Raw genomic sequence first — 24292 nt, 5'->3', positions numbered from 1 at the left:
AGGCTGGTCTCGAACTCACAGAGATCCTCCTGCCTCTGCCTCCCGAGTGCTGGGATTAAAGGCGTGCGCCACCACCGCCCGGCTTCTTCATCCTCTCTTAATGTGCGAGCATGACTGCAGAGAACTGCCACTGTGTCCCTAGAGGACTGCCACAGGGTACAGCTCTTCCCTTGTGTTTGGAGTTGAGAGCTAGTGCTTGCTTTATTTGCCCTGGCATTGGGCTTCTGCAGTCTCCTTTCTGATTGCAGGTTCTGGGTCTGTGTATCTTGTCTTTCCTGATTTCTGTATTATATGCATGCCATATTAAAGCTTGACTGATAGCTCAGTGTAGTTTGAAGAACTAGACAGCAGATTGATAGACATTTAAGTACAGGTTGGAAATACAGAAAAATCTGAAATTCTTTGAATTTATAACAAAGATCCTTTTTTATCTAATGTCAAAATGAGTACAGATTCATGATTATTTTGTCTCTCTTATAACTTGTTTATTTGTTGCTTGAGTCCAGGTTTCATGCAGGCCGGGCTGGCCTCCTGATGGCTGTGTGACTGAAGGTGACTTGTGCTCCTCATCTTTGCCTCCATTCCCTGGTGTATGATGTCTTAGTCAGGGTTTCTTTTTTTTTTTTTTTTGGTTTTTCGAGACAGGGTTTCTCTGTATTGTTTAGGAGCCTGTCCTGGAACTTGCTCGGTAGACCAGGCTGGCCTCGAACTCACAGAGATCCGCCTGCCTTTGCCTCCAAAGTGCTGGGATTAAAGGCGTGCGCCACCACCGCCCGGCTCTTAGTCAGGGTTTCTATTACTGTGATAAGACACCATGACCAAAAGCAACTTGGGGAGGAAAGGGTTTATTTCATCTTACAGTTTATAATCTATCATCCAGGGAAGTCATGGTAGGAACTCAAGGCAGGAACCTGGAGGCAGGAACTGATGTAGAGGCCATGAGGGGATGTTGTTTACTGGCCTGGCCTCTTGGTTTGCTCAGCTTGTCTTCTTATAGCACCCAGGACCACCAGCCCAAAGAATGGCATGGCCAGCAGTGGACTGGCCTCCCGCATCAATCATCGGCTAAGTGAATTCATCATAGGCTTGCCCACAGACCAGTCTGTGTTATGCCAAGATTGAATCTGGTAGGAACATTTTCTCAAATTGAGGCTCTCTGTTCCCAAATAACTCTAGTTGTATGAAGTTGATATAAAACTGGTAAGAACACATGAATTATAGGCATGTGTCACCAGGCTTGTAACTTTTTCTTATCTCTTCACTAAATGGCTGGTAATTCAACAGTTGGTCCTTTAGGGCTTTAGACACTTAAAAAATGTCAACTGTACTTTTGAAAGATGGGAGATTTAAGAGGAAATAGGAGGCACTGAGGATATTGTGCCCCCCTCCAGGTTTCTCTGTATAGCCCTGGTTGTCCTGTAGACCAGGCTGGCCTCAAACTTAGACATCTACCTGCCTCTGCCTCCTGAGTGCTGGGATTAAAGGCATGTGGCACCATCATTGTCAGATGCTGTTTTCAAATGATCCTAGGCTCCTTTTTAAATTTAGTGGAGGCTAGGTGTGGTGGCACTGTCTGTAGTCTCAGCACTCAGGAGCCTGAGGCACAAGGATCTATGGCTCAAGACCAACCTGGGGCACACAGTGAGATAGTCTCAAAAAAGACGAAACAAACTTTAGTTGTCATTTTTAGCATATCTTTGTCATTTTTCCTGTTTGTTTGGGATGCAGAGTCTGTGTATTCACACATTACATCCCCTGGAGTGTCTGTGTGGAACCTGTGTTGAGGAGAACTGACCGAGTGTGGTATATGAAAAACAGAGCACACCTGAGCTGAACTCAGCTTGTTTTCTTTTCAAACACGTAGGTGGTTCCATGGTCACTTGTCTGGAAAAGAAGCAGAGAAATTGCTAACGGAGAAGGGTAAGCATGGCAGCTTCCTTGTTCGAGAGAGCCAGAGCCACCCTGGAGACTTCGTTCTCTCCGTCCGTACCGGTGACGACAAAGGGGAGAGCAATGATGGCAAGTCCAAAGTGACCCACGTCATGATCCGATGTCAGGTAGAGAGCCACGGGGACTGTGGGTCTGGTGCAGTGGCATCATGGGGACTTGTGCTGAGACACACACATACATCCAGATTATTTTATCCTTGATTACTTGCTCAGGGCTGTCTCTCCTGTGTATGACTCATTGTTTTGAAGCACTGTTGCTTTTGTTTTTCTTTCCTTTTTTTTTTTTTTTTGTTTTTCTGTTGGCTTTTTTTTTTTTTTTTTTTTTTTTTTTTTGAGACAGGGTTTCTTTGTGTAGCCCTGGCTGTCCTGGAATTCACTTTGTAGACCAGGCTGGCCTTGAGCTCACAGCCTGCCTCTGCCTCCCCAGTGGTGGGATTAAAGATGTGAACCACCACTGCCCAGCTGTTTTGTTTTTCTGAGACAGGATCTCTCTGTGTATCCCTGGCCGTCCTGAAACCATGTAGACCAGCTAGGCCTGGAACCTACAGAGATCTGCCTACTTTTGCCTACCCACCCAGTGTTGCCACTATGCCCGACTTTCCATTTTAGATTTTCTTTTGGGTCCATCTCTGACAGATGCTTCAGTGCACATTGCCCCTGCTCTGTGGGATCGGCTGCCCTGAGGAGTGTCACAGGTGGGTGACACTGCACTTGGCCCTCTGTGTCTACAGATCCACCCCCTGGGGCCAGCAGCCTTCAGCATCCTGTCTGTCTAAACATGTGCACTGATGCCACGCTAGGCCTTGTGAGGAGTCTGGAGGTGATGGGAAATGTGTTGCAGCCACTTGGAGTTTATTTGATTTTGAATTAAGTGTTGTCATTTCTTGTTTCTGATGCTGGGATGGAACCGAGCACCTGATCCACCACTGGGTACCCCCAGCCCGCAGCCCCCCTCCCCCCCTGCTCATCAGTGCTGTTGCTTCCTTTCCTCCGCAGTACTGTGGACACTGGGCTTTCTGATTCTGGGTATCAGTCTCTGGCTTTTGGTTGGATATCGTTTAGTTTTTTGCATTCAGGCTCCTTAAGTGTACCCATCACCTTGTAACACTTCAGGTGCCCTCCTGGCAAATCTCAAGTGCATGTAACCCTATCCACTGTGTCACCATGCTGTGGGTTGTCCTGAGCCTGTTCACAGAGAGGGTCTGTGTGTCACCAGTATCTTCTGCACCCGAGTCCTTCATAGCCCTGTTTTGATTTCGTCACTATGTTGGACTTATTTTTTTGGGTGTTGCATGTAAATGAGGTGATTTACGTTCCTTTCTACTTGGCGCATTTGATTTACTGGCAGGGCCTCCTGCCTCACCCAGCTGTAACCAATGATAGGGTTTTCTTCTCAAGACCCAGTGTGTCTCTACTGTGGAGACATGGACATGATACATGTGTGTCTTGTTCTTATTATGCCCTCTAGACAGACATGTGGCTTGGTTATACAGGTATATAGGTGAAATGTCACTAAGAATCCAGTGCAGGAGGGTGGGAAGACAGCAAGCCTAGCATGAGGTAATGGGCACTGTCTGCTTGGTCTTGAAAGGAACTGAAATACGACGTTGGTGGAGGAGAGCGCTTTGACTCTTTGACAGACCTGGTGGAGCATTACAAGAAGAACCCCATGGTGGAGACGCTGGGCACAGTCCTGCAGCTCAAGCAGGTCAGGAAACTGAAGCTGCTTCAGCTAACGTTGGGAGAATCCTAGCATGGAGTCTCCCAAATATGTGTATCAGTCAGCATCTGCCACAAGATACATAAAGACTACTGGTTAATAGGGGGAACCTCTGCCTCCCGAGTGCTGGGATTAAAGGGCTCAAAGGAGTCAGCCCACAGCTACTTGGTGCTGCTGCTTTGGGCCTGTGGTGGCACATTTACCATGGTGGGAGCACTTGGGGGCTGTTTACCACATGGCTGAGAATGGAGACAGGAAGGGCCCTGATCTGCTTCAGTGACCTGCCCCCGCCTTCCTCTAGCCTTGTTTTCTAAGTAGACCCTACCTTCCCTACCTTCTAAAAGTTCTGCCACCTCCCAGTCACACCTAGGGTTGGGACCAAGCCTTCACCGTGTGACCCCTTGGATGACGTTCAGGATTCATAGTGTAATGCAGAAGTAGACAGAATATCAATAGTTCCTCATAGTGCGCCCATCCGCAGTCGTGGTCAGTCATGCCATCTCTAGTTTCTTCACTCACAGATCACCTCCTTTAGTATTGGAAACAAATTCTAGATGCTGTGTCATTTCCACATTTGTGAGAGACCTCACAGAGTGTTAGTATTGGGGTTGAACCTAGGGCACACCACACTTGAACTCTGAGATCTATGACCTGCCAGTCTCCTTACAGAGGAGGGATTTGTGCATGTTAGGTGAGTGCTCACCCGTGAAGTACATCCCAGAGCTCACTTGTAGACTTTACTTTGTCCTTTGTTTTTGATAAATAATCTTGTCAGCACTATGGAGGCAGAGGCAGGTGGATCTCTGTGAGTTTAAGACCAGCCTGGTCTACCAAGCAAGGCCAGGATAGGCTCCACAACAATACAGAGAAACCCTGTCTCGAAAAAACCAGATAGATAGATAGATAGATAGATAGATAGATAGATAGATAGATAGATAGATAGATAGCCTTGCCATGTAGCTGTGCTAGTCTCATAGCTTTCCTACCTCCATGTTGGCCTTAAACAAATGTGCTCTTGTGCCCTTTAAAAGAAGTCTTCAGGGGCTTAGTGGTTGGGAGCATTGACTGCTCTTCCAGAGGACCTGGGTTCAGTTCCCAGCACCCTCTGTAATTCAAGTTCCAGAGGCTCTGACTCACACAGACATGCAGGTCAAACGCTAATGCATATTAAAAAAAAGTGTTCACTGCAAATTACCATTAGTTCCCTTTTGGACTCATGCTTTCTCAGCTTGGAGTCTTTGCTGTTTCACTTTAAAAAAAAACTTTTTATTGATTCTTTGTGAATTTTATGTCATGTACCCCAATCCCACTTGTCTTCCCACCCTTCTTCTGCCCTTGCATTGCAATCCCCCAAAAAGAAAACAAACAAAAATACATCTCTCAGTGGACGCTGTGGTGTGTCACACAGTAGACCCTTTTGTCCAAACAGCTTCACTTGCAAATGTTCATTGCAATGAGTCATTGGACTGGTTCGAGGCCTCTGGCTTCTGCTGCACCATCAATACTGGATCCTCACCTGGAATCCTCTCGAATATCCTGTTGCTCTGTGTTGTGGAGATCCTGCAGCTTGGTTCTGCCGGATCGGCTCCTTCACACACTCCAGCCGTTCATGGATGGGGTAGATGCTGGGGTGGGCCAACTCAAAGCCCTGAGTGTGGGACTGGGCGGTAGCTGAGTTGGTCAGCTCTCCTGCACCCTCGACACCAGGGCCAGCTCTCCCAGTTTGCCCAGGTGAGGGGTGGGGCCAGTTCTCCTGCCTGTGACAGCTGGCAAGGAGCAGGACAGGTTCTCCAGAGCTCAGCTGTTTCACTTTCATGACAGTGGTCCCATCTGGAGATCATGCTGTAATTTAACTGCCTAGAAAACTAGGTTTGAATTTGTATCAGCTGTGTTCCTAACTTGTTCATTGAGAGTGAAGAGGCATTTACCCTGATGGACAAGAGAGAAAGTGAAAGTGCTTTTCCAGAGTTTGCTGGTGGGGCTGGCTCACGGTGGCTCTGGTAGAGGGCTGCTTCTATCCCTGCAGCTCACCTAAACAAGGAAGGGAGACCCTCTTGTCAGTGCTACCCCTGATCTCTGCACACGTCCCCATCATGAACACATGCACACACATCACAGGCACCACACACAGATACACACTCATGCATGCACATAGGCACCCGCATACATGGAGACAGACAACACATACAAATGCACCACACAAACACAAGCACACCCATGTGTGTGCACAGATACACAAATGCATAAGTGTACACACAGATGCATACATACATGCAGAAGCACTCAAACATGCACATATTTGGGATGATGTGTATCATCCTGCCTTTGCTTTTGTGCAGTCTTTTTCTTTCCATGTTAACATTGTTAAACATGTTTTCTTCCTTTCCCACCACTGCTGAACACAACAGCCTCTCAACACTACTCGTATTAATGCTGCTGAAATCGAAAGCCGGGTTCGAGAGCTAAGCAAGCTAGCTGAGACAACAGATAAAGTCAAACAGGGCTTTTGGGAAGAATTTGAGGTAAGTCTCTGACAGATTGCTTTTGTTTTTGTTTTTTGCTTTGTTTTGCTCTTTTTGTTTTTGTTTTTGTTTTTTCGAGACAGGGTTTCTCTGTAGCTTTGGAGGCTGTCCTGGAACTTGCTCTGTAGACCAGGCTGGCCTCGAACTCACAGAGATCAGTCTGCCTCTGCCTCACGTGTGCTGGCATTAAAGGTGTGTGCCACCACCGCCGACCTGACAAATTGTTTTTATTTATTTATTTATTTTTGTTTTTTTGAGACAGGGTTTCTCTGTGGCTTTGGAGACTGTCCTGGAATTAGCTCTTGTAGACCAGGCTGGCCTCGAACTCACAAAGATCCGTCTGCTTCTGCCTCCTGAGTGCTGGAATTAAAGGCATGCACCACCAATGCCCAGCTTGACAAAGTGTTTTTTAAATAATTTATTTTATGTGTATTAGTGTTTTGCCTGCATGTATGTCTATGTGAGGGTGTCTGGTCTGCTGGAACTAGATTTACAGTGATCCACCATGTGGGTGCTGGGGATTGAACCCAGGTCCTCTGGAAGAGCAGTCAGTGCTCTTAACCATTGAGCCATCTTTCTAGCCCCATGACAAGTTGTTTTCATGTGAGTTATTAAATGCTGTTTTAACAGGTGAGAAGAAAGTTTTATGCTGGGGTCTGGCTTCCTTTGTTGTGGCATAGAGCAGATCACCCAGGGGACTTCTTTGAAGCAGAAAGACATTGTGTTCCTGGGAAGGGGTTGGCAGCTTGTCTCAGATGGCTGAGCCAGCAGCTCTATTTGTTGGTTCAGACCACTGGCAGGACCCCAGAAAAACAAAAGGATTGAATTCCTCTGGCATGCAAGGCACTTCAGACAAATTGAAGCTTCATTGCTTTGAGTGAGGCCAGTAGAAGGCTCTGGTTTGTTTCAGCTGCGAGTTCACGCTCATAACAAGTTAAGGGGCTGATGTCTGTCCTGAGTCCTATTCAGGTGTGAGCCTGTCCATGCCTCTGTGTGCTCATATGCTGCTGACCCATATATCCTCTGGTCTGTCTTTCTCTCCTCGTGCATTTGACCAGAGATTTGGCCTCTTTCCTTCCACAGCCATACTCCTTATGTCACTCATATCTGCACACAGCTCATTTTATATTTTGTTTTTGTTTTTTTGGGCCTGGGTTTCTCTGTAGGTCTAGCTGTCCTAGAACTCTTGCTCTGTAGGCCAGGCTGGCCTTGAACTCACAGAGATCTGCTTGCCTCTGCCTCCTGAGTGCTGGGATTAAAGGTGTGTGCAGATATGCCTAGCTTAAAGAATATTTTTAATTTATTCTTTGATAGTTTGATATACAGCTGTCTTGCTGATACCCACCCTTATCCATTTCCCCCTCCCTCTCCCCACTTTCTGTTTTACAGGAGTGGTTAGTTCGAGCTTTGTATAGGACTTGAGGATTCACAGTTATTTGTGCCACCATGTGCCAGGCAGCTTTCGGAGAGAAGTGCTAGTTCCATTCCACAGAGGAGCGTGAGGTCAGAGAGCTCAAGTAGAGTGTCCTTCTTTAGCACAGACACTGATAATCCCAGCTCTGGGCATGGGTCCATTCTAGAACATTCCTGGTGCTTGCTCCTCAGTGATGGGTGGGGACTAGAACTTGGGTTTGGTCTCATACCCAAGCTTTGGGGCGAGCTCTTCACACACTGTGGGAGGAGGGAGGATGCAACAGACAGGGTTTCCACCACTCAGAAGTGTCTTGTTGAGAGAGGGAGAACAGAACAGGGATGAGGGAGTCAATGGTAGTGTGATGAGCGTAGAATGAGGCATCTTTAAATTCTTTGTTTAGCTATTGGTCCTGTGGATTGAATGCAGGCAGAGCATGTGATGTCCCATTGAGCTGTACCCCACCCATCTTGTCACCAGTACCTACATCCTTGCTCACCAATCAAATACTGGATTCATTTCTTTTTATTCAGTTTTAAAAATCATGTTCTCCAGCATATTAATTACTGTAAAATAACGGGTATTTGGTAATGCAGACTTCAGCATGAGAGTTAAGAGAGAAAGAGGAGCTGGATGGATGGCTCAGCTGTTGAGAGCTTATTGCTCCTGTGGAGGGCCAGCCATCTTAATTCTCCAGTGGCGCCTCCCTCACCACTCCCCACCCCAGGTTCCCCTCACCTAATTTTGGCTTGGTTATCTTAAAGATAGAAGAGATGATAGGCCTCAGCTTGAGATATACATACATGTTCAGGTTTGGCCTGTACCATTTCAGCCCTGCTGTGGGAAACAAAAGCCTGCCATGCCAGGCCCTTCGGTCAGGAGGTGAGGAAGAAGCTGGGAGTTTGCCATTCTCTATGTCTATTTGTGGCCCCTTTCCCTGTCTGCACCTGTCAGGTCTGGCTCCTAGTCCCTCACCTCCCTCCCAATGCGGGATTCTGGTATGTACCAGCAGCCCAGCTCACCCTTGCTGTGGCCGTGGAAAACAAATTGTAGATGCCTTTCTGTGTGATGTATCAAATTCAGCCCACCCTTTATACATCACTAACAACAGAAAAGGGCAAAAGTGAATGGCTTTGGGTGTGGGGTGTGGAAAACAGTCAGGGTCCCATCTGTACTGCCCGGTGGGACACAGTGTCAGAGCATTGAGGAGTCGTGCAGATGAAGCTGTCTGTATGGATGAGGGCCAGCTTTCAACATCTCTCATTACCCCTCCTCTCCAGTTAAGTCTGGAGTCAGCGGCATGAACCTAAGGATAGAAAGGCCACTGCAGGGGGTTGGAAGTGCACCCTTTTAATTTCAGTCCCCACAAGAACTAAAGCTCTAGCCACACCCATAGGACGCTGTTATGTTAGTGAACACATCAGAATTGTTTCCTGTGCACTCTAATGGGGGACCTGCCTTCCCCAGTGCACTCTAATGGGGGACCCGCCTTCCCCAGTGCACTCTAATGGGGGACCCGCCTTCCCCAGTGCACTCTGATGGGGCCCACCTTTCTCAGTGCACTCTGATGGCGGGATCCCACCTTTCTTTCTCCATGTTGTTTTGATGGCTTTTCAAAGTGAATTCTACAACTTGAGTTGCTGCAGGGCGCTGTTATTAGAAGAAGGAGGTTGGAGGGAGCAGGTTGTGAAGACATCAGCTTTTACTTGTTAAGAGGATTTTTTTTTTGTTTTATTTTATACCTCTTCAGTCTTCAGCTTCCTGCCCTGGGGGTTTTCTTAGGGGAGCCTTCCCCATGCCCCATCCCCATTGCAAGCTGGGGACTAGATGTTGTATGTGTGCATAGGAATTTATGATAATCTGTGTTGTTATTGTTTTAATGCACCACAAATCCATAGAAGCAGGTAACTTTAGTGAGTCTGTTGGGGGAAAGGAATGCTTTGCCCACATGAAGCTGCTGAGGGTGCAAGAGGGTGTATGCCATCTAGGAAAGTGACCAGTGCATTGAGGGCCAGGACAGTCCTGCTTGGTTCCTTGTAGCTTCAGAAGCCAGCAGACAGCCCTTGCCCCCCACTCCCATGTGGGCTTCAAATAAAGTTTTGTGGATGCATGGAACCTGAACTCTTGAGAGAGCTGTGTTGTGTTCAGGCCTTGGGTCTAGATTTGATGGCTTGGAGTCATGTTCTGGATTTTGCTTTGAGAAATCCTCTTTACTGGTACACATACAGCTTGCTTCCATGAATCTCTGATGAAGCCTGAGGTGTGTGCAGCTGAGACGGAGTTCTCTGAACACACAGGTGTGTGTGCAGCTGAGACGGAGTTCTCTGAACACACAGGTGTGTGTGCAGCTGAGATGGAGTTCTCTGAACACACACGCCCCATGTGTGCAGCTGAGACGGAGGCCTCTGAACACACACACCCCATGTGCGCAGCTGAGACGGAGGTCTGATTTAGGCTCACAGGGCTGGACTTGAGAAAGATTTGTGTTTCTCAACTCTGATTAAATCTGCAACACATGACAAGGGGGGAAAATCCACAAGACAAAAATCATAGAACACCTGATTTCCTGGGGTCACTTTCCCAGTAAACTCCTTTTCCTTACTAACGTCAGTATTCTGGACTACAGTTTCTCCTCCCTTCAGAGGGCACCTGTCCAGTCCTGGCCTGCAGTTCTGCTTGCTGGAGGCTGGGAGGAGCCCTGGGGCCTTCACCTGCAGACCTCCCTGATTTCCCCACAGTGACTCAGTCCTGCTTGCAGGCACTGTGACTCTCCTCCAACGTGGCTTTACTGAAATGAGCCTTCACTCCACCCCAGGGCTCTGCTTAGCGTTATAATTCTTGCTGGTGATCTCTGGTGGCCATCTTCCTCTGGTGACTAAGCAGTCAGCACTGTAGGAAAGCCCCCAATCAGGCTCTAGCTGCAAACTCCAAATGCTCCAGGTCACAGGCTAATGGCAAATCAGAACCTTCCCTGGAGGCCCCAGCTTGAGAAAGGAGCACCATCTTGTTGGGCAGAGAGTACTTTCAGGGTCTGAGGTTTCCTTACTCAATCTAAGCTCAATCCAGTTTCCTACACCACAGTTCTCCCTCTGTTCCCCTCTCATACTCTTTAGGGTTTTGTTGGCTGTGGCTCTGGAACTACACATGCCCATGTGTTCTTCCCCTTCTGTTACCCCTTGGCATGGATGACCTTACTGCTTCCTCTTAGGTCATGAGTGGCCCTGATGTAGCTTCCGTTTCTTTTCACCCCCTTACTTCTTGAACCTTCCTTCTTTATTGTGGTATGTCATGTTGGAAAGATGCCACTGGAGTTTTTGTTATTCAAGACAAGGTCTCATGTAGCCTTGACTGGCCTCAAACTCATTATGAGGCTGGGGAGACCTCGAACTCCTTGCCTCTGCCTTCTAAGTAGCCAGTTTGTGCAGTGCTGGGGGATAGGCCCACTACCAACCGAGGTACACCCTCAGCGCCCTTTCCCTTTTTTTCAGCATTTGGGACAAGCATGTGCTGACCTCCAACTAAGTAGTGGGTTCACAGGCATTCACCAACATGCCTTGCTGTTTTTTGTTTTTTGTTTTTTTAATTTTAATTTGAGACAGGATCTCTCCCTCTTTGTCTCCCTCCCCTGCCAGCTCCCCATTCCTTTAGTTTTCCTGCATTTTTCTGATCTGTCACAGGAGCACACCCCCTGCCTTGCCTGTCCCTTCCTGTATTCTTTCCCTCCTGCTTCTGACTCAGCAGCATCTGGGCTGATGCTCACTCAGCTCCAGCACCCCAAGCTTCTGCTGCTTTGGGGCACTGACTTCATGGTTGGGGGTTCCCACTCTACTTGCCTGTCTTTGCTCTTCAGACTCATGCTTTTCAAACAGACCATTTTCTTCTAGAGACCAAAGTTCCTTTTACTTGGTGTCTTTGAAGGTCCTACATTACTCTGAAGCTGAAGGCTGGGTCCTTGGTGCCCCTTGCTGAAATTTACTTCTCTTTCTCCCATGGCTAGACACTGGGAGTCCTGTTGTTCCTCCTACTGTGACTCTGCCTTTCTTGTTCTGCTGAGTGTTGAGCCAGGTGAGCATCCCAGATGTTTGGAGCAATACGAGCCAGTCCAGAGTGGCTTGGGTGGGCAGGGGATGGAGACAGGATTCCAGCCTGATGCTCAGGTCTCCTGCCTCTGTTCCAGCCTTCTCTGCCTCAACCTCTGTATGCTTATCTCAGCATTCACCCCTGCTGTTCAAGAACCTGTTCATTTTGAAGAACTAAGAATCTGACTCTCCAAAAAGAAATTTGTCCCCAGGGCTAGGGAATGGTTTCAGCTTGGGGACTTCTGGTTTCACGTCCCATTCCAAGTTGGCCTGGCTGTGCTTCCTTCCTCCAGCCCGAGACTGTTCTGCCTGGCCCTCTGGCCCTCAGCCATGTTCCCAACTCCCGTCTTTCCTCACTTCCTTCCACTTCCTAGTACACAGTGTCTAGATGTGCTGCCCAGTCTCATCCCTTTCCCTTCCTGGTGCTGGAGTGTCCAGTGCTCCCTTCGTTTCTGTGTGGCCCTGTGACTTCTTCAGGAGAGCTGTCCCAGACCCAGCACAGATGAATGGAGTATCATCTTTCACAAAGCTTTTTGAGTGTTTGAATGTTTTCCTTATATGTATGTCTGTGTTCCACATGTATGCAGTATCTATGGAGGCTAGAACCAGAGTTATAGAATGTATTGAGCTGCCATGTAGGTGCTAGGAACCAAACCCAGGTCCTCTGGGTCATCTCCAGTCGCTGAAAGCTTTTTTTTTTTTTTTTTTTTTTTTTTCGAGACAGGGTTTCTCCATATTGTTTTGGAGGCTGTCCTGGAACTCGCTCCGTAGACCAGGCTGGCCTCGAACTCACAGAGATCTGCCTGCCTCTGCCTCCCGAGTGCTGGGATTAAAGGGATGCGCCACCAACGCCCGGCTCGCTGAAAGCTTTTTGAGGTTGCATACTGGGATGGTGTCTCTCCACCTCTGACTGTTAGAACTTCTGCAGTCTGCCTGTCAGTTAGTGGCCTCTGGCTCTTTTCTCAGCTCATGGTTTGTTTGTAATTCTTGGGGAAGTGGTATTGTACAGTCTGTGTTGTGTCCCAGTTTTGCTTTTTGCTGTCTGCTTAGTGACAATACAAGTCCACAGGAATGGGTGGGACACTGCAGAACACAAACCTTGGAGGAGGTGTCCTCCTTTAGGGCAGGGTTAAGAGATACAACTGGACTCCTGCCCCCTTTAGCCTGATACCTAGGAGGAAGTGGGTCTTGGTGGAAGCTAGCTGCTAATCTCAGGTACAGCTGGAGGGCCTCTGTGGACAGAGGATAGACAGTCCTAACTTCTGAGTTCTTAGTGGATGGACAGCTCGCTGCCCTCACTATAGAAATGAAAAGGTCTGGGCAGTTCGGGTCCTGGACATTGCATGGGGATGAGCTGCAAAGCAATGGAGGAAAAGCTGAGGTAGGCATTATTATCCATTTGCCATCCCTGAAGGTTGCTAGCTGCTGCCAGTTAGCACTCAACTGCCTGGATACAGGGCCTGGGCTTGGCCCCTCTGGGAGCCTCCAGGGCCTGCAGCCTGTCATGCCCTCTGTAGCATGTGCAAGAGGCAGACTTCCTGATGGGTGGCTCAGCAAATGCATGGGGTTGTGTTGATGAAGGTGCCCTGACTTGGAACTCTAGTGTTTACTCTGGCAAGGTCATTCTTGATGGCATCCCAAGTGCAGTAGCTAAGATGACCAGGGGGTACAGAGCCACACCTTTTACAGAGATACCCTGCCGCCTGCTCTTATGAGTAAATGTCACATGAGGTCTGGCCCACAGGTGATGGTCAGAATTACTTCAAGTTTAAGTAAAGCTGCAGGTCCTCATCTCCCACCCCACCCCACCCCACCACCCCACTCCACCCCATTCATTGTCTCTGGCAGTGCCCTCAAGCTCCTCAAGCTCCTCACTCTGGCTGCTGTTGAAGTGACAGATCCCTCTCCAGGCTTGAACCTCTTTTTGAACATCACCCCTAGGACCCGTCTACTCATCAAGTCTAGTGTCCTCTCAGTGCCACCGAGTTGCCTTGTGCCAGTTCGAGGCCAGGGAATACCAGCTCCCAGAAGGCAATGGCTTTAACTACTTGATTGGAGCTCATTAAAAAAAAAAAAAGCAAAAACAAAACCTTGAGCAAGCTTTGTGTTGTCCAAGTCTGCATACTTGGTTTTCTTTCTGTTCAGGTCCCCGCCAGCTAAAGACTTTGTTCTGAGCCATGTGCCAAGACTAAACACTGTGTTTTGAGACTGAGTGTCAAAAACTAATCTTAAACCTCTGACTTCTGTGCCCATCTTTGAAATTTCAGATAAACAAAGTGGGAGTAGTGCGGGCTGTGGTAGGTTGGTCCCACCTCTCCTTGAGAGTCTTCCCAGGCAGCTGCTGGCATCACATAGAGAAAGGAAGCCTTTTCTCTTTAGTCGCCTTTCACTTCTTTGTTTATCTGTTTGTGATTTTTCCATCAAAAACCAGTCTGGGGCCTCTGATGGATCATTGACTGAGCCTACGCCAGAGACCCTGAGCTCCATCCCCAGCACCCCAGAACCCACAAGCTAGACTTGCTCAGAGGTAATGAAGAGAACAGTTGTCCTTTTGAAAATGAAGCCTGCTCCCTCACTGTGCCTCAGCCTGGCCTGTCCTCTGGACTGTCCTCACTACTTCCTCACTTCTGACCTGGCTGGCTTCAGTGTGGCTGCCTGGTTTATCTCTTTCCTTGATAGTTTCTCCAACTTTGTGTCTCACAGAAGGTCTGACACTTTCTTCTGGAGTCCATCCTTGCTCCCTGCCCTGTCCTTCCAGGCCTGACTCTGCATCTTGTCCAGGTTTCCCAGAGAAAGTGAGGGCAGCAGGCTTATGGACACAGCTGTCATTGAGATGCTGACTTGGGTTTGACATGAGAGGACCCTGGAGCTGGGCTTACAGTTACCTTCCTGTTATCCAGTGACACTAAACTGCTGCCTCCTCTTACAGTGTCCACATTCCAATATTGCCATGGGACTGGCTAGCTCTTGGTTGAGCCAAGGTGGAAGGGAGCAGATCCTAAACTCCTGAAGAACAGGGCTCATGTGCTGCTTGTAAATCTTATTCCAACTCTCCTAGTTAATGCTGCCCTCTGGGTCTCAAAAGACCTTTCTTCTTACACATATCGTAGAAAGTTTAGGGACAAAACAGCTAAAGGAAACAGCAAATCAATCAAACGGACAAAAGGCGAGGGTTTCTGAACTCCACTTCCCTGCTTCCTCTCTGGTGTGTGTGCTGCTGCCATTTGCAGGCACCCAGGTAAATGTAAGCTCGTGGCTCACGTCCCACTCTGTGGGAGTTTGACCAACTGTGACCATCTTTCCAGGTCTTAAATAGTGTCTAGACTGACTCTGTAGAGTCACAGAGCCACCCACAGAGTCCTTCTGTGTGACTGGATAATAGAGTTTTGTTGTTCCCTCCCTTTCTCTGGTTGTGCTATGGTCCAGTCTGGCCTCACCCTGTGATCCTACCATGGGTGCTCCATGGTGACTTAGGAAGCCTCCTCTTGCTGGCATAGGTCCCTGTGAGTGCTTCTGTCAGGCCATGCTGTGGGGACAAGTGTTGTTGTTCCCATGAGCCTGACTCACATTCCACAGGCTGAGTGAACCCTTGAAGCAGATCATGGCCAGGCTGGCCTGCTTCTTTTTTTCCTTTCTCTGCCCTCACCCTTTCCTCTCCCCTCCCTTCCCCCTTCTGCACTTTTTCCTTTTTTTTTTTTTTTTTTTTTTGATTTTACAGTACTCCATGTATGCCTGCAGGCCAGAAGAGGGCACCAGATCTCACTACAGATGATTGTGAGCCACCATGTGGTTGCTGGGAATTGAACTCAGGACCTCTAGAAGAGCAGCCAGTGTTCTTAACCTCTGAGCCATCTCTCCAGCCCTCCTTTTCTTTTTTAAGGGGATACTTTTTATATTTGTGTTTATTTTGTACATTTGTTGATTCACTCTGTGTGTGTGTGTGTGTGTGTGTGTGTGTGTGTGTGTGTGTGTGTGTAAGTGAGTGAACGCATGTACAGGTCATGCCACACTGTGTGTGTGGAGGTCAGAGGACAACTTTCACAAGTTCTTTTCTTTCACCATGTGGTTCCTGGGGATTGACCTCAGATCATCAGATGCGGCTAGTGGCTAGTGCCCTTACCCACCGAGCGGTCTCATCCTCCTCTTTTAGATACATTTGATACATATTTACTTTTCTTTGCTTCTAGACGCTACAGCAACAGGAATGCAAACTTCTCTACAGTCGTAAAGAAGGACAGAGACAAGAAAATAAAAACAAAAATAGATACAAAAATATCCTGCCTTGTGAGTATCAGTCTCCTGCCTCAGTAGCAGTCACCGTGCCTGGGGTCACACGCTGCCAGTAAAGCTGTTGTAGGAGGCCCTCTGTGGTCATCTCTCACTTATTTATTCCTACTCCTCCTACATGTAACAACCTCAAGGCTCATGGTATTTTACTGTCAGACTAAGGCATGTGCCTCATTCCTGAGAGTTGTGTCTTTGTTCCTTGTGGTGTGTCTCGCCTTTAACTCAGATGGCCTGCCTCTGCCTCCTGAGTGCTGACAATGCCCAGCTTTTAAAAGTGGGTTCTGAGAATCAAGCTCAGGTCTTCATGCGTGAATGACAAGGACATAGAGACTGAACTTACACACCCAGCCCTATTTTTACATTTTATTTTGACAGAGGCTCTCACTAATTTGCCCAGGCTGGCCTTGAACTTGCCCAGTAGCTCAGGCAGATCTTGAATTTGCTATGCTCCACCTCTTAATATCTGGGACCACAGACATGCACCCCAAGGCCCAGCTAAAGCAGATGTTCTTCCCACATCTTATTTTATGTGTATGTATTTTTTTGTTTGTTTTTTGCGAGACAGGGTTTCTCTGTATTGTTTTGGAGGCTGTCGGTTCAGCCCGGCCTCGAACTCACAGAGATCCGCCTGCCTCTGCCTCCCGAGTGCTGGGATTAAAGGCGTGCGCCACCACTGCCCGGCTATGTGTATGTATGTTTTACCTGCATGTCTGTGTGTACCACTTGTATGAAAGCAGGCTATCTTATTTTCCTCATCTCATGGACTCATTTAGTAAGGTTGCCAGTGGGAGAAGCAAGGACTCAAGCTCCAAAAGCAGTGTTCTTGGCACCTTCTGCTGATGCAAGGTCTTTAGGGTGGTCTGCAGGCTTTCATGGGGGAAAGGGAACATTTAGAACTTGAGCATAAATACATCCTTTATGGAAAAGAAAATTAAAGGAAAGGAAAGAAAAGAAAACTGAACCTGATGCACAGATGGATGACATGCTTACACAGTATACTTACTAATAAGTTATTCCTCTCAGCTCTGCTGGTCTGTACTGTAAAGTGCAGCTGTAGGAAAAGCTGGAGGGAACGGTTGCTTACAGTTTCTCAAATGACCTGCCTACTGCTGTGTTAATTAATGATCTAGTCAGATGTTTTCAGTGACCCTTTTTGTTTTCTTTTTCTTTTTTAAACGTTGGTAAACAACCCAGGACATTGCTACACCAGTCCTTACTTAAAATTTTTGTTTTGTGACAGTTTCCCAGGCAGGCTTTGAACTTGTGATTCTCATGTTTCATCCTTCTGGCTAGCTGGGATTCCAGGCCTGCACCATCCTATGAGCCCTGTTGCTAAGTCCCATTGCAGAATATGTTGTTTTTGATGGAGCCCTCCGATTTTTTATACGAATAATGTATTTGTGCACAGACTAGGACAACTGATACTATATGAATCTTGTCTTGCAGATACTGTATTTTTCTCTGCCTTTTTAAGAAACCTTTTATTATGGAAAATTGAAAATATATTAACAAATGGAAACCGAGTGTGCCTCTTGCCCAGCTTCAGCAACAGTCAGCTTGTGTACAGTCTTGTTTTGTCTATACTCTGACCCGCGTCTCTTTCCCTAGATGATTTTGAAGATCTTAGACATCATTGTTAGTACTTTGATCTTCTTTTTAAAAACAAACACCAGCTGGGGATATAGCTTGGTGGCACAGTATTTGCCTGGTGTGCTCCAGGCCCTGGGTTCACCCCCCACCTTTACCACTAAACTCAAACAGGAAGAAAACAATCAGACACCCAAATCTTTTGGACTCATAAGAAGTTACAAAAATGATGTAGGAGGTTCTCGACACCTGACACCTGCTTCCCCATGGTGAATCCTGCACCACACAGCATCACCGAGACAGGGAGCTCTGAGAAAGCTGTGGCGGGCCTTGTCACGTCCCGGTTGGTCTTGTGAAGGACTCACTGTTAGACTGGTCTGACTTGAGGCCACCCGGCTTGTGCTGAAGCTCTGAGGACTGACTGGCTGTCATCTCTTTCTCCTCAGTTGATCATACCAGGGTTGTCCTGCATGATGGGGATCCCAACGAGCCCGTTTCTGATTACATCAATGCGAACATCATCATGGTAAGCTTGACTTTCACTGTGTTTTCTGGCCTTGTGTTGTTTGTCTCTTTGTACCCATGACACCATCTTTCAAAGGATTGAAGGCTTTTCTTCCTAATTTCTAGCCTGAATTTGAAACCAAGTGCAACAACTCAAAACCCAAAAAGAGTTACATTGCCACTCAAGGCTGCCTGCAGAACACAGTGAATGACTTCTGGAGGATGGTGTTCCAGGAGAACTCTCGAGTCATCGTCATGACCACAAAGGAGGTGGAGAGAGGGAAGGTATGCCCGGTATCTTTTCTGGCCACTCCTCCCCACATTCAGCTCTGCGCTCTGTGTGCTCAGCCACTGTGCCCCATTGTCCCCAGCACTGATAAAATGTTCTTGGAGTGTTAGATGTGTGGTTCTTCTGCACTGGGCTCTGCTCCCTGCTGTGCTTTCACAGCAGCTCCATCTTGCGTCTTGGTGGTGTTTGATTGGATAGGTAGTGTCTTCCACTGTTAGTGCACATGAGCCTGAAGCCCTGTGTTTTGTGCTGTGGGTGAACTCCTAGCTGCTATAATGTGGTTTTGCTCAGCTGAACAGTTTTGTTCTTTCCTTCATTTTCTCACAGACTGTGACCTATGTTTGTCTGGATTAAATGGCAAGAATTATTCAGCCTCTTTGTGCGTGTGTTACTTTGGATCAGCCACCTAGCCACCTTCTAGAACCTATCATGTCTTGTCGTTGCCCCCCCCTCATATCTTTGAGCTGAGCACCCCATGCTCTTAGGATGCTGTGGGTTCTAGGTGCCACACTTCCAGGGAAGCAGACATCTCCTCATGTTATCTTTGCATCATGTCAAAGTGAAATCAATTTATAGGTTTTTAATATGGAAGTGTGTTGGGTTTTATTTGTGTTCTGGCTAGAGTTTGTGTTTGGATATCCTTTATTGGTTTCTGTAAATACTGAGTGCAATTTTACAGTTACATGTAGAAGGTAACCTGAGACAGATGGGCTCTTGGGTGTTTAGCTGGCAGCTGAGGGGCAAGTGATTGTGCAGGTTTCTGGTTGGTGCGCTTCTGTATGCCTTCAGCAGTGATGTCAAGTGTCCTGGGCAGTTACAGCTCCTTCCAGTCCCCATATCCTGCATGATGGAGGTCTAAAAGGTCACCTTGAGCCTGTAGCCAAGGAATCGGGTCAAAACCCAAAAACAGTCAGCTGCTGTTAGAACCACTGTTGGAATTTCCAGAGCAGACAGATCGGACAGGGGTGGACCCTGTGCTCTGCTCTAGTCCTCACTCACCCTGGGAGTGCCTGCAGCCTGTGTCCCCATTGCACAGACAGAAGATTGGGACAACTCTCCTGCAACACTGGGAAAACTGGGCAGAGGGCAGTGGCTTGCAAGTGTTGAGAGTCAGCTAAAATGTTCATTTTCAAATTATGACGACTTTGTGTTCTCTGTTGAGGTCTCTGTAGTGAGCAGAGCAGTCCTCTGCATTGTTTGTCTGGAAAAGAGTACCATTTCACTGGGGCATCTGTCAAACACAGGACGATGGGATTTAAATAAGAGACCACACCATTCCATATCCTCCCACCTTGGGGTCCTCTCTGGGTTAGTCACTGATCTCTGTAGCTAGCTGTGTTCGTTCTTCATCACCTGTAAGCTGCTCTGTATTCCTAGTTCTTGGTGCAGATTTCCCTTGCTGATGTTGGGCGTTGTTGGTTTTAGAAAGTGAGTGTCGTGGGTGACTGCTTCCAGAAAGAGAGAACCAGAATATGCTCTGCCTCAGACTTATCACCAGGTAGATGCAAGCTCATCCCTCGGCTGGACAAGACCTCTTTCCTTTACATCATTGTTATTATCTTTCTCAACTGCCTGCTCTGTGTTTTGTTGTTCTTGTTTGTTTGTTTTCAGACTGGGTCTTGCTATATAGTTCTCACTGTGTAGACCAGGCTGACCTTAAAGGTGAAGTGATTCTTCTGTCGCTGCCTTCTGGGACTACAAGTGTGCACACTCAGCTTTCAGTCCAACTGTTCAGGGTCCTACTATGCAGCTCTGGTTGACCTGGAACTTGCTCTGTAGACCAGGTTGGCCCCGAGCTCACAGAGACCCAGGTGCCTCCACCTCCCATTTTCTGGAACTAACAATGGAGTGTGCTTGTCCCATTGGTTCTTGAAGCCAACAGTTATTGCAGACTGTTCTCAGTTCTGGGAAGCTGGTGTTTGTGTGGTTGGTGTAAGATGAGTCTGGATATAGAGAAAGTGGTGATGGAACAGTGTCAGTGTCAGCATCCTGCCCAGCCCCTCAGAATGACTGGTGGAGTGCTGGAATCGGAAATTCTGCTTGCCAGGGTACAGCCTTGGCTTGGCTGTTCCTTCCCACTTGGCTTCTTTCATCCTCAGAGCTGACTAAGCAGGTGTTGGCTCTGCTTTGGCAGGGTAGGAGTTGGGGTGGGGGATGGGGTGGGGACCAGGCTGACCTGCCATACCTGCTCTCCTCCCCTTTGGTCTGCTTTGCTTGCTTGGATTACTCCTTTCTTTTCTGGGCAGGCTAAAGGAAGGTGTAGGCTCCTTTGTTGCTGGTGTCACGAGCAGGAGTGGGACAATTGTTCACTGTTGGTTTGGACATTAACAGGCTCTCTCTGGTCCCTTCCAGAGCAAATGCGTCAAGTACTGGCCTGATGAGTATGCACTCAAAGAATATGGGGTCATGCGTGTTAGGAATGTCAAAGAAAGTGCCGCTCATGACTATACCTTAAGAGAACTCAAGCTCTCCAAGGTTGGACAAGTAAGTATATTGTCGTATTCTAGAGACTGTGGCTTTCTGTGGTTCACAGTCATTGGAGCAAGCCTGCCCACACTCAACCTTCATCCTGTGTCCTGGCACTCGCTGATTGAGTGGCCACATTGGGTGCCTCATAGTTCTGGGCCCAGTTCAGCACTGCTGTGTTTTTAAGCAAGACAGGCACAGGTCCTCTCTCCACAGAGCCTGGAGAGATGTGGGTAAATGTAACTACCAGCTTCCTGATGCTGCTGGCCCTTCAGCTCCCGTGACGTGTTCTAGAGTAACTGGTAAGCTGGGTGGTGGCAGTGGTGGCAGCAGCGGCCGTGGTGCACACCTTTAATCCCAGCACTTGGGAGGCAGAGGGCAGAGACCTAGTGCATTGTGGGTGGGCTGTTTCCCCTGAGGTGCTGGGAGGGCAGGAAGGACAGACCTAGGGATGATGGTGAGCAGAACGAGATCTGCTTCACGTGCTCTCTGATGGGTGTGTGCATGGTGTGCACATGCTACAGGAGTTGTGTTCATCATGGCGCACCTGTGGAGATCAGAGGACAACTTTGAGTTGGCTCTTTTCTTCTACCACGAGGGTTCTGAGGACTGAGCGTGGGTTGTCAGGTCAGGTTTGGTGGCCGGGCCTTTACTAACTGAACTGCCCTGCCAGCCCTCTTGTTCATGATGAACTGCTACATAGCAAGCAGTTTCTTTCCCTTGGTGATAGTGAGAAGCAATTTGTCTTGCTCTCACCCCCCCCCAAAGGTGTGACTGTGCTGTGTGACTTATCTCTGGGTATTGAGACGATGCCACAGGGCTTGTTCCATTTTGCTTACCAGGAGATTTTGAGAGGGAGGTGTGGGAGATGTTAGCACAAGTGTGTTTTTACCCTGGTGTGGAGGCTGACATGGACTCTTCTGGCTCCTACCTTGCTGATGACAGATCACCTACTTGTACAACACTAATGTGCAGAAATGTCTTGACTTAGGAGGGGCCTTGTTACACAGTGAGCCTGTGCATGCTCTATTTCTCTTGCTGGCCTGGTGTGACCCACAAAGCTATCTGAGTTTCAGGTCACTTAGTAATGACAAGGCTAGTTTTCCATGATATCAGCAAATTAAATTCGTGTATCACACAAGAGTTTTTAATCATGGCAAGAGTCCATGGGTGTGAGAAAGTTCACCAGTGTTGGTTGATATTGTAGCCTTTTCCCCTCTGTCCTCCTGTCTTTCTCTTCCTTCGTCCCTTGCTCCCTCTCTTGTTGCTTTCCTTTTTCTGGTCTCAGTGGTCCTGATGTCTCTGTTGGTCCCTGGCCATTGTCACTCAGAGCCACCAGGATGTGCTTTATCCTCAGTTACTTCCTGCTTGCTGGGAGAAGCTCTTTGTGCGGCTCCTTTAATCTCTCTGTGTGAGAAAGATTTCTTTGTGAATGAATTTGAGGGTTTGCTGTATGCAACAGTGACTCTACAGTAAGGGGCTGCCTGGGACTTGAGCCCAAGTCTCACCATCTACTTCCCAAAGCTCATCTTCAGCTATGGCAGTGCTGTAACGGGCGTGGGTGCCTGATGAGGCAGCAAGGGTGAGGACACAAGTTGACAGTGGAGCAAATGCTTGAGGGGAGGCCAGTTTGCCACACTGCAGTCCTTAGGGACCTCAGTGGCCTCTGGAGTTGAGTGCCACCTGACTGAGGAAGAAGGGAAGCATGGCCTGCTCTGATGACTCAGGGATGTGTTTTGGCTATGGTTATCCAGAGAACAAATTGCCATGCTGGATGTCTTAGATTGTCGACACGCAGACACTGCCTCCAGGCTGGCCTGTTAGCTCTCAGAGAAGCACTTCTGGGAGCCAGAGATTCTGGGCCTCCATTCTCAAAGGCGCTAGGAAAGCTCAGAGGCTATGATTCCTCAACCCTTGATTTATTTAATTCTGTTCTGGCTTTTCTTGGCTCTACTCCAGGGAAATACAGAGAGAACCGTCTGGCAGTACCATTTTCGGACCTGGCCGGACCATGGTGTGCCCAGTGACCCTGGAGGTGTGCTGGACTTCCTGGAAGAGGTCCACCACAAGCAGGAGAGCATCATGGACGCAGGCCCTGTCGTGGTTCACTGCAGGTGACAGCCCAGCTTGGTTTCTTTTAAACTCAGGGGTTTGGGAGTCTGTTCTCCTTGGAGATGTGACCCACTCTTCCCAGCACTCTGTTTATCCAGCGTCCGTCCTTTCCCAGGGTCAGCACGCAGAGCATATGGGCTTCATGATTATACTGGGAATGGTTTGGTTTCCTGAACTTTCATTCACATGTTGAACTGATCTAGAAATGAGTGAAACTTTCATTGTTCAGTGGTTTGTTTTGTCAGTGTTGTCATTTTGTGATAGGATCTCACTTACATAGTGAGATCTAGGTTGACCTCAAACTGGCAGTGATTCCCCTGCCTCTGTCTCCCAAGTGCTGGGGTAACAGGCCTGTACCACCATGGCTGGCCTATTCAGTTTTGTTTGTTTGTTTTGTTTTTAAACCACCATTAATGTTAATTTTGCAGATAGGTGGCTATCTAGGAAAGAACTGAGCACACGTTTCTTTCTTTGAATGTCTGCTGTGGACTGTAAGACAGGAAGCCACGAGTCTGTGGGCAAGTTTCTATGCTCAGGAGAGCCATAATTTGTCCAACTGTTTCCAAGTAAAAGTTGTATGAAGCTCAGCACTGTGAGCCTCATGACAAGCCCCCAAGAGATATTGTCACCTCCCCATTTCCACGGATGAGGAAATAAGGATACCCTTGAGACCCATACCAGGAACAGAGGGAACTGACGCCCTCGGGATGGGGTTGGGGAGAAGCTGATGTGTGGCTGTGACCTGCATCTTGTAGACACACAGAGCAGGGCCTGGTTCTGAGTGTGAAACCCCCACAAATGACTCCAGTGTCTCTGCTATTTATTCTTCTATCCACAGTGCTGGAATCGGCCGGACAGGAACATTCATTGTGATTGACATCCTTATTGACATCATTAGAGAGAAAGGTAGGTCATCTGGAAGGCAAGAAGCCACATATAGTTCCTGTTTCTAGGTTGTGAATGGAGAGTGCTAGGGAAAATGGCCTGGGAGAGAGAATTCACAGGGGAAAGGAATGGTCATATAAATCTGGACGAGATTCACTTTCAGTGAGTTCTCCTGTTCAGCTATTGCTATAAAACAGTGTCCTAGAGTTCTGGTCCCATCACCATGCCTTCTGTTACCCATGTCATGAGGTCCCTCCAGCCACTCATTTCCTGCCTGTGAGATGGGTTGGCATTCTTGGGAACTGAGGGGCTTCTGACCCTAGCACTTTGTCCTAGCAGTTCCTGGCATTGTCCTGCGGCATCCTCTATGGCTAGTGGTGAGGGAAAGACTAGCTCTGTGACCCTTCCCGCTGTGGAGAGTGGGTGCTTAGCAGCCCACCCTGGCTTCGTGCACTCCTGCAGCTTCAGGGTCTTTGCTTTG

The 24292-nt window shown here is 48.1% G+C and overlaps 1 protein-coding gene across 2 annotated transcripts in view; it reads left to right on the top strand.

Annotated features, from left to right (window-relative positions):
- Nucleotides 1-24292, top strand: part of Ptpn11 (protein tyrosine phosphatase non-receptor type 11) — a 61147-nt gene that overhangs the window by 22224 nt on the left and 14631 nt on the right. Inside the window, exons 4-12 of one of the 2 annotated variants that reach the window (XM_040731607.1) lie at nucleotides 1865-2057; nucleotides 3541-3657; nucleotides 6078-6191; nucleotides 15869-15965; nucleotides 18002-18081; nucleotides 18186-18344; nucleotides 20701-20832; nucleotides 22774-22928; nucleotides 23765-23832. In XM_040731607.1, coding sequence (XP_040587541.1) covers nucleotides 1865-2057; nucleotides 3541-3657; nucleotides 6078-6191; nucleotides 15869-15965; nucleotides 18002-18081; nucleotides 18186-18344; nucleotides 20701-20832; nucleotides 22774-22928; nucleotides 23765-23832 — 1115 coding nt within the window. Of the gene's footprint in view, nucleotides 1-1864; nucleotides 2058-3540; nucleotides 3658-6077; nucleotides 6192-15868; nucleotides 15966-18001; nucleotides 18082-18185; nucleotides 18345-20700; nucleotides 20833-22761; nucleotides 22929-23764; nucleotides 23833-24292 lie in introns of both variants that reach the window. The other variant, XM_040731606.1, reaches the window with a different exon arrangement.

Source organism: Mesocricetus auratus, unplaced genomic scaffold (assembly GCF_017639785.1).
Source record: "Mesocricetus auratus isolate SY011 unplaced genomic scaffold, BCM_Maur_2.0 Super-Scaffold_100025, whole genome shotgun sequence".
NCBI lineage: Eukaryota > Metazoa > Chordata > Mammalia > Rodentia > Cricetidae > Mesocricetus > Mesocricetus auratus.
The sequence above is the reverse complement of the archived record's forward strand: the minus strand, read 5'-3'. Positions and strand labels throughout refer to the sequence as shown.